Source organism: Acinonyx jubatus, chromosome A3 (genome assembly GCF_027475565.1).
Source record: "Acinonyx jubatus isolate Ajub_Pintada_27869175 chromosome A3, VMU_Ajub_asm_v1.0, whole genome shotgun sequence".
NCBI classification, from domain to species: domain Eukaryota; kingdom Metazoa; phylum Chordata; class Mammalia; order Carnivora; family Felidae; genus Acinonyx; species Acinonyx jubatus.
In genome coordinates this window covers 137498649-137507749 of record NC_069388.1, presented here as the reverse complement: position 1 = coordinate 137507749, position 9101 = coordinate 137498649, and the positions used below count along the sequence as shown (strand labels likewise).

The window sequence follows — 9101 nt, the reverse complement described above, 5'->3', positions numbered from 1 at the left end:
GATACTGCACTATGACATCCAGACGGTCCCACAGCACAGTCCAAATAATTGCAGGGAGTGGAAACGCGGTGCGGCCTCCTTACATCAGTCACGTGAAGCCGGACGTCTGGCTGTGTCCCCTTCCCTCTACGGGTCCGCACAAGCTCAGCCTGCACATCCCTTCTGCCTTGCATGAGCTCACACGGCTACTCCTGGGGACCAGGGATGGGGCCGGGGCTGTGACGCCTGAGCTGTCCCAGGACCACGACACCACTCAACACCTGATGGGGAGCATCCCACTCACAGGCTGCAAGTGCAATGGACTTGAAATGATGGAACACGGATGCTACTTTGAAACCACTTTTTACATTCAATACAAAAGAGAACATACCAGGAAGGAACTGGAAAACATGTCATAGTAGAAACTTCACTGGCTCTGTCTAGAAGATCCTATCAACTCCCTTCTAAAACTGTCAGAAATCAGGAAATTGTTTCTCTACCAAGAGTTCACAATTGTCCAGGAAAACGTTCTATATTTCAATTTCAAGATTTAATTTAAAAATCTATCAAAGTGTGGGGTGCCTGGCTGGCTCAGTCAGTTGAGCATCCGACTTCAGCTCAGGTCATGATCTTACTTAGGTTCATGGGTTCAAGCCCTGCATCCAGCTCTGTGCTGACAGCTCGGCGCTTGGAGCCTGCTTCAGATTCAGTGTCTCTCTCTCTCTCTCTCTCTCTCTCTGCCCCTCCCCAACTTGTGCTCTGTCTCTCAAAAATAAATAAACGTTAAAAAAATTTTTTAATTAAAATAAAAACTATCAGAGTGTCACCTTTTAAGCTGCTAAATATAAATGTCAGACTTTTTTTTTTTAAAGAATATGTTTCGTTTAGAGGGAAAAACCTTGTTAAAATTAAGACAACTATTCACAATTTTTTTCAAACCCAAATCAAGAGCCAGCAGCATTTCCTATACTGGACCCTGCACTTTTAAAAACCTGGATCTCTACTCACCTGTCGCCCTCCAGCTACGGAAGGACCAAGAGGCCTGAGCGACAGTCTGCAAAGGAGATGCTAAGAGGTAATGGTGCACCTGTTCTAACACAAGTGCTAGCACATTCCTGAGCACCCACACTTTTAAAAAGTGAAATTTAGGAAGGACTATAATCTTGTCATCATTGTAAAAACCTATTAGCTGGAACAGCTAAACAGTCACTGAATATTTCTACTTCTAATCCCGCATCCTGAAAACCTTTCCATGGAGCCCTGACTTGGAAGGCCTTTGTACCGTTAACTCCTAGAACTCCTGTGAGAACACAAAGCAGCCCCGAACTTCCTCTGCCCCGGGGCCAACTGTGTGCCCTTCACAGAAGCCTTGCCTCCTGGGCCTTGGCTGCCTGCGCTCACAAGCCTGACTCTTTTCAGGACCTTGCTCCCAGGGTCTCACATACAGACTACTCCAGCCCAGGGCTTCTCAATCCTGGCACTGCTAACATGCCGGGTCAGATCATCCCTAGCTCGGGACCACCCTGGGCTCCAGCCCTCCAGTGACAACCCAGAATGTCACCAGCTTTGCCACATCCCCTCCGCGGAGAACCAGCTGGGCCGCAGCCTGGGAAGCAGCGCATGCAGGGGGTGACGGTGCCGTTGCACGGACAGCACCGTTTATCATTTGCTTCAAAGTGTGTACGTTGCTTCAATGCTTTACAATGAATACTAATCGTACAGGTGACAACTCGGCGAACTATGCACAGACACTACTGATTTACACACTTTAACAGGAAGATGCCGACATCCTGGGTCGATCCAGGGCTAACCAACACCCAGATGGAACAGGAGACTAGTGTTTATTTTAAAAACCAGTTTTAAAGTGTGTCCTACAACACGGATGTCACGATAAAAGAACCCTCTGCACAAACGTGAGTGGCCGAGTAAGGACGCCTCTGATGCACACTTTAACCCTTGACTCAACAACAGAGGAAAACAACGTCCATAAGAAAACCAACACAACTGTTCCAGTGTTATTCTTCTTTTCTCTTCCTTCCTCTTCTCTTCTCCTGTAACGTTTTCAGGTCAGTCATTACGTTCAAAGTCTTTCGGACCCACATAATCTAAAAACAATGATTTTGAGACACGTTTAGAATTGGAAAACACACATCCATCAACAACACTAGAACTCAGAAAGCTGTAACACACATACCACAATGATCATGGCATTGAGCAGCAGCGGTGCTGAAAACACTAGAGAAATGAACATCCCCCGTGAATCGAAATACTGGTATTTTGAAAATGACCTGTTTCAGGAAGAAATTAAAAGTTACTTGGTATAACGGAAAAACGTCCTTAGCGATATTCCCTGACATAAAGCTCCTGGAGAGCCTCTTACGTCGACTAAGGCTCCACCGCCTGCCCCACAACCGAACCCACCCTCAGCCCTTCCCAGCTCACTCCTACTGGGCCCCATCAGGGAACGTGCAGCGGGCCTGCAGCGAAGAAGGCAGGAGCCCCGGGGCCTGGGGAAGAGGGCGGTGGGGGCAACAGCAATCAACCCTCGGATTTGCCGGGCAAAGTAAACACTTGTGCGCTCTGGTTAACGGCGAGTTTGACGTCACCTGGGACGTGCTGTGCCTTCCGTGGGCCAGAAGGCGTCACGGGCTGCACGAGCTCCAGAGCTACTCTGAGACGGTGCCAGCCGGCTCTCTGCTCGAACTCTCACCAGCAGGCTGAGTCCCTCAAGCTGCCCCTAGGCAGAGGCTGGTTGTATCCTGGGGCTCGTCTGCGGCCACGAGTGACAAGCAGGACGACCGTTTATAAAGCACCTAACAACCCGTTAGCTCAGTGAGTCACGGAGGAGCCGGCCAGCAGCCCTGGCGTCACGGCTGAGAACAGGGGAGGCAGAGCTTAGAGCTTACACTATAGGGGGAGATGGTTCAGATAAGACGACACTCAAAACGCACTCATGTGACTGATGTTCCGGAGAAAAATGAAGCCAAGGAGCATGGAGTTGCACGTGGGCTGCAGGAAGGCTCCCGACACTCCAGCAGGGACCCGGGGGAGCCACCAGGGCCCAGCCGCGGCCAGCCCGTGGCCGTGGCTGCCGTGGCTGCGCCGAGGCCTAGGTAGAGGAGGGGCTGGCGCCTGGGGAAGCAGGCCACCGCTCGGGAGGCATGGGGGTGGGCACCGAAGGTGAGGGACAGAGCCGCGCTCGTGGTTTGTTTCCGAGGTCAAGGCCCTCGGGAGGAATCTGCATGGCGAGTGAGGTCTCTGGCCAAAGTCACCGGGAGGAGAAGCGCCAGTACAGAGCGGAGCACCGTGCCTGGGGTCAGCTCTGGATGGGGGCCGAGTGTGAAGCGCTGCTCTCCTGATGGTCATCAGACCTCCGGCGGCTGGGGCGGCTGCCCTCGCACAGGAGGAAGGCAGAGAGCGGAAGGAGGGACGTCCTGAGAGAGGAGACTGGCAGGCTGGTGTCCTGGAAACCCGCCAGCAGGTGGTTCAGGGGGAGGGAGGCTGAGGTCAAGTAACCCGCGGACTGGCGGTGGGCCAGGCCCCACGCGCCCCACCCTGTCATGAACAACAGCGTTTCTGCTACAAGGTGGGGAGCGGGCCCAAGGGGACAGTGACCATCTTCCAAGTCTCATCGTGAAGGGTCCAGACGGGGGAGGCCCAAGGGGCCCTGTTTTACATTGAAAAGTAGGGATTGTCTCAGTACGTCTGGCTGAGGAGATGGGTTCAGAGGGCAGCCAGGAGCAGGTGCTGGGGCCACAGCCATTCCCTGAAGGCACAGGCTTCTTCCAGGTCCTCAGGACCCGAGGAGCAAGGACGTGTGGGGGCTGGAGAGACAGCAGGTGTAACGCAGGTGGGATGGAACGTGCACGGTCACCTAGGGTGGCTTTCCGCAACCTCCTGGAGAGCGCCAAATGGCACACATTCATGCTTCCCGGGCCAAGAGGCAAGGTCTTCAACCCCTTTTTGCTGAGAGTCTAGTAGCTTTTCTTTTTTTTCTTTCACATTGAAGAAATGTAAATGTTTTAGCACTTAGAAATATCAAGACCATTTTTAGCTCACAGGCCACGTAAAACCAGTGGGCCAGATAGGGCCTGTGGACCGTTGTTTGAAAGCCACATCTAGACACACGTGTGAGGGTCCCAGATGAAGCCCCTCGGTTTGCCCAGCTGTGTCTCGCTCACACGTGTGGGTGCCGGTGCTGAGCTGCACCCAGACACAGGGCCTGACACTCAGGCAGGATGATGTGAGAGCTAGAAACGGGGGCAGAGGACAAGCAGAGGGCAGTGACGGCTGGTGATGCCCCGCGGGTCTCCACACCCCGGGGAACAGAGGCTGGCAGGAGCCGTGGTGGAGAGGGAGGAGGTGGGGCTCCAGGGAGGCCGCAGGCAAGGGGCTGGAGCTGAGATCACTGGAGGGCGGCCGGGGGTTTATGCCAGGAGGACATCCCGAGGCCTCGAGAGGACACGGCAGGTCCAGGGAGGGCAGAGAGGTCTCAGAGCACATCACCCACCGCCCTGACCACGCATGGAGCGAATTCTCTCTAAAATGCCACTTTCTCTACTCTGCAAATAGAGCTACCTCAAACAGCCCCTCGAACTGTCGCCCGCTGTCATGAACCGTATCAACCAATCTTCAAATCCTAAACTGTCTGATAAGCCGTTCCTCTGACCTAAACCTGTCGGAGCAGAAGCACTTGGGCCCCCGGGGCCTTCAGCGACTTGTTTTCTCTTGCGGCTCCCGGAGTCTTGTGGTCGGCGTGCAATGCTCCCACTGCACAGACCACTCTAGAGTGCCACTCCCCAGTACGGTCAACATGCACAGGGCGTCGGCCTACCTCCAGTTCATTGCTGCTACTTCGTTGATGTACTCGGCACAATAAACTAGAATCACTGGAAGAGAGAGAAACCACGTGTCAGGATCCGGATGGCAATTGATCACCAATCTTTACAGAATTAAACATGCTGTTTACGATGGTATATTTAACATAAATGTAAGAGAAGAGCAAGAATTTGATGAGAGGTGGACTTCCTATTTTAGAGACAGTGTGAGGTAAGACCGTGACGCTTGCACACTACAGGCAGGACACCTCCCCTTGACGGAAACACGGGAAGGTCTCAGTGCAGAGACCGGAAGCAGGTCTGCCCCTGCAAACCACGTGCGCACACGTGTGCCTGCGCCCGCGCTCCGACACGACCCGGTCACGGTGACCCAGTCACAGAACGCCCAGAGCTGCGAGACCAGGTGCCTTCCACCGTCACACTGCCACCCCGCGGGGACACACGGGACAGCCGGCTAGAGACAGGCCCAGAGGTTCTGGCGGCCGCAGCAGGAATCCGATGCCCCCCGAGCCTACCTGAGTAGAGACGGCGACCCTCCCGGAGCCCGGGCGCAGAAGCACGCGGCTATTCAACCCCAGACCCGGAGCTCGCTCAGCACCGCGTGCTGCCACCGTTCCTGCGTGAAAACTACACGGCGGGATGCGGCAAACCGCAAAGTCTGATGCTTCCAGTTCTCAGGTAAATTAAAACGGGAAAAACCTTCCCGTCCTTGACCCAAGTCACAAAATGGAAGACACCACGGCTTTAGAACCTCTGGACTCCTCCCTCCGGATTGGACCCAACGAGGCACATCAAGAAAGCCAAGGGAAAAGGAGAAAAGGGGGGGAAAGGCTGAGACACGGAAGGCGGCGGAATGACGCCATCTCTGCCAGCTGACCAGGTAATGAATCTCGGCGGTGCCACCCAGGGGCTGAGTGACCTGGGGGGCAGGGAGGCCCTCCGTGTCTCACTTGTAAAAATGCGGCAAATAACACCGCCCTGAATAAAATCAATCTGTGCGGGTCTGAGAGTCAAAGGAATCACAGAAGATGTACACACACGTAGAACACTGTCTGTCTGTTGCCCCCACGTGTGCAAAGTCCTCCCCTCTTCACCCTCAAACATAAGAAACCCAACACGGTTCTTGAGTTGCCAAGTTTTCCTCACACGTCCGCTCCCGTGATCAGGCCGGCGTCTTTCTCCGAGGGACCCGCCCCGGGCCCGTGCACAAACTGTCCTCGCGGCAGGGAGTTCACTGGGGCCCTCATGCCGCACCCCTGCTGGTGGCTCCCTCCTGCAGGCCCTGCACACCCCGGTCTACGCGCTGCCCCCGCACCTCGCACGAGGCCCCGTCCCGGCGCTCCGCTGGTTTGCTGCCTCGTCCGGATCACGGGCGACAGCAACGCACCTCCGTCCGAAACTGCGTCGCGGGGCCGGTGCTGCCCACCACCTCGTGCGGGCCCAGAGGCGCACGCGCCCGTGACAGCACGTGGCGGCAGGAAGCAGGGCCTCCGCTCATCCCTTGCGCTGCAGGACGACTTCTGCCACGCCAACTCACCACTTCCCTCTCTCCCGAGGACGCTCTCTTACGGACACGTCCCACCCTGCACCTGGTCACGTCACACGGCAATCTGGGTCACAGAATTCGTGCATTCTACTCACCTAAGCACAGGAAATGCCCGACCTGTAGTTTATACCTCTGGGCTGAGAGACACGTGAGCAGCAGACACAGCACGTGGAAGACGGCCAGCCCCAGGAGCCACGGCTCCGCCCAGTCCGTCTGCTGCAAGACACATCGCTAGAAACTCATCACCGACAACTCACGTGGGGGCCAGGCGTCGCGTCTCCTGGGTCAGGGGGGCCAGCGGTCCCTCACTGCCAGCGCTCCTGGGGCTGCGGGGCGGGGCGTCCAGGGCCCTTGCCCCACAGGCCTCCCAGAAGCAGGTGTTGGGGAAGGAAGGGGAGGAGGGAGACGGGAACCGACTGCACCGCAGCCACCCGCAGACATTAAAGAGAAATGTCACTGCTTTAATGTCTGAGCACGCAGAACTGGGGCACCACGGATTTCCCCTTCTGTGGCCTGAATAAAATCATGTTTTAAGGCTTCTAAGGATCATCGTCCCAGGACAAGCAGGAACAGAGTTCCTGAGACTAGCACTCAAGGCCTTGGGAAATCTGAGCCATCCCAATTTGCTAGATTTCCTCCGACCTTTCTGTCAGGCCGCCAAATAGCACTGACATGTCGGGTCTCCTCAACCGGAGGGTGGGCATCTGTCCGCACCCCCAGATGCTCGTATCCCCCCCCCCAACCATGCTCGGATTTACCCTTCGTCTAGATCTCCCCTGCAAGCTCACCCCCAAGCCCTGCCCTTGGCCCCGCCCCCAGCAAACCAGGCCGGGAACTGCATCAGGACACTGCAGAGCCCTCAGGACTAAGTGTCCCCTGCCGCTTCTGCACGCCCCGGAGGGTAAACTGCCCACAAGCTACCCGTCCCCATCAATGTGCGGAGGGGGCAAAGGGAAGGGAGCGAGGGGGGGGCGTCCAGAACAGCGCAAGAGCGGCACCTGGAGCTCCCACTGCGCTGGGGGAGCGGTCCCCCCACCACCTCTACCCGCGGTGCGTCCACACCTAGAGCCCAGGGCCGCCCAAGGGTCCTCGCCAGGCCCCGCCCCGAAACGTCCCGCCCACCACCAGGCCCCGCCCAGGATCGGTCCTCCCACCACCAGGCCCCGCCCCCACCCCATCCGGTGTCGTCGGCGTCCGTGGCGGATGCGAACAAACCCGGACTACCCCACCCCCCACCCACCAACCATCACCCAAGCTGGCGACCAAAAAGGCAGCGAGTTACCGTGATCACGGCGGGAATGCTGACGGGGAAAGAGCTGACCGAGAAGGCGGACGGCATCGTCCCCGGAAAGGCCCACCCTCGCCACCACCGTCTCCTGTCCCCACCCCAGTCGGTTACCACAGGGAACGCCTCCGGCGTCCCCTCTCGCGGGATTTCTACTTGTCGCGAAATCTGCTCGGATCCAGCTATCTCGCGATATCTCCCGTGCCCGGTGCCAGGTCCACATCTGGCGGTTTTCTATGGCTTTAAATCCAATGTTGAAATTGTAACTACGCTCCTAGAGTGTTTTCCCAAGCGGGCCGAGAGGCGAGAGGGGACGAGAGCGTCTTTAGTTCTCAGACCTTCAACCCAGTGGTGCTCTCGAGAACCGGGGAGCGAGTGGGCGTCTCTGCCTGCTTCCGACGCCGGCCCCGAGGGACCGAGGGGGGACGGTGTCCGCGCTCCCGGGGGACCGAGGGGGACAGGGTCTGGGAGGGACCCACTTTTTCTGGCAGATAACGTTGTGCGTGCGCACACATCACCTGGGCCCATATGTACGTGGGGTCTGAGTACACCTGGGGGTGCCGAACGTTCCACCTTTCTAACAAGCCGAGTGAGGGGGATGCTGCCTGTGGGCGACCGCAGTTGAGAAGGCCCTGGGGACGCCCTGCCTACCCTCCGCTTACAGGTGCATTCGGGTCGCTGTTCGTTAACCGGGGTGTCCAGAGCCCTGCGCCTCAGGGACGGACTCGGGACCCGCGGTTAATAGGTGAGCGCGGGCACGCGGTAGCAGGAGCGGGTGAGACAGGGTGTGTGTGTGTGCGGCCGCCCGCGGACCTACCCGGAAGGCGACCGTGTGCCCGCAGGGCCGGGACTGCCACGTGCGGAGACAGCGCCCGCCGTCTGGGTGGAGTGGAGCGAGGACGCGCAGTGCGCAGGGGCCCCGCCTCTGGGGCTCGTGCGGGAGCCAGGCGGCGCCAAAGGACGCGAGGAGATGGCTTCCCGGCAGGTGCGTTCCTGAGCGGCGGAATCAAACCGACACTGAACCCAGAGGGCCGCGCTCCGGTTTAAGCCGGGCTGCTGCAGCGTCCGAAACGGCGTCCGGTGACCCCGCAGGTCCCGCGGGTCCCGGCCGCAAGGGTCGTGGGGTCTGCACGCTCCCGCGCCCTCCTCCCCACGCTTTCCACTCCGCCCAGAGACCTCGAAGAACACCTGCTAGGCCAAGTCCCGCCTGCTTTGAACGCTCTGTGCTCCTGCTTCTTAGGTGTTCTCCCTGCTCCCCGCTCCGCTGCCGCTGCGCTCCCTTTTCAGACACTTTCTAACCTTTGCCCGGAATCGTCAGGGGGCACTCAGCTTTCCCTGCACCGAGTCAAAATCCCACTCGCATCGTGATCCTGGAGGTGGGATCCCTAGCAGTGTGTTCAACACAGAGCTGCCGTTCCGGTTCTGGGACTACATCTCCCCAGGAGGTGACCCT

At 57.9% G+C, this 9101-nt stretch overlaps 1 protein-coding gene across 4 annotated transcripts; it reads right to left on the bottom strand.

Moving 5' to 3' along the window:
• Window positions 1–1801: 1801 nt before the first annotated feature.
• On the bottom strand, window positions 1802–7805 carry TMEM18 (transmembrane protein 18). 4 transcript variants are annotated; one of them, XM_027077758.2, is made up of 5 exons: window positions 7646–7805; window positions 6459–6579; window positions 4814–4868; window positions 2174–2267; window positions 1802–2084 (listed from the first exon to the last, which is right to left on the bottom strand). In XM_027077758.2, exons 1-5 carry the CDS (start codon window positions 7700–7702, stop codon window positions 1995–1997), a joined length of 417 nt encoding a protein of 138 aa, XP_026933559.1. In that variant the 5' UTR covers window positions 7703–7805; the 3' UTR covers window positions 1802–1994. The 4 variants fall into 4 exon arrangements, with proteins under 4 accessions (XP_026933559.1, XP_026933560.1, XP_053057300.1 ...); XM_027077759.2 differs by having other exon boundaries at window positions 6459–6576; window positions 7646–7797; XM_053201325.1 differs by lacking the exon at window positions 7646–7805 and adding an exon at window positions 7362–7556.
• Window positions 7806–9101: the final 1296 nt, after the last annotated feature.

Bases quoted from the DNA above. Each gene is read 5' to 3' on its own strand.
- TMEM18 (XM_053201325.1), bottom strand. From the start codon at position 7,541: ATGGGGTGGGGGCGGGGCCTGGTGGTGGGAGGACCGATCCTGGGCGGG. The intron at 2,268-4,813 runs GTAGGCCGACGC...TTCCTGAAACAG, and splicing joins GTAGCAGCAATGAACTGGAG to GTCATTTTCAAAATACCAGT. The intron at 2,085-2,173 runs GTATGTGTGTTA...CATTGTTTTTAG, and splicing joins TCAATGCCATGATCATTGTG to ATTATGTGGGTCCGAAAGAC.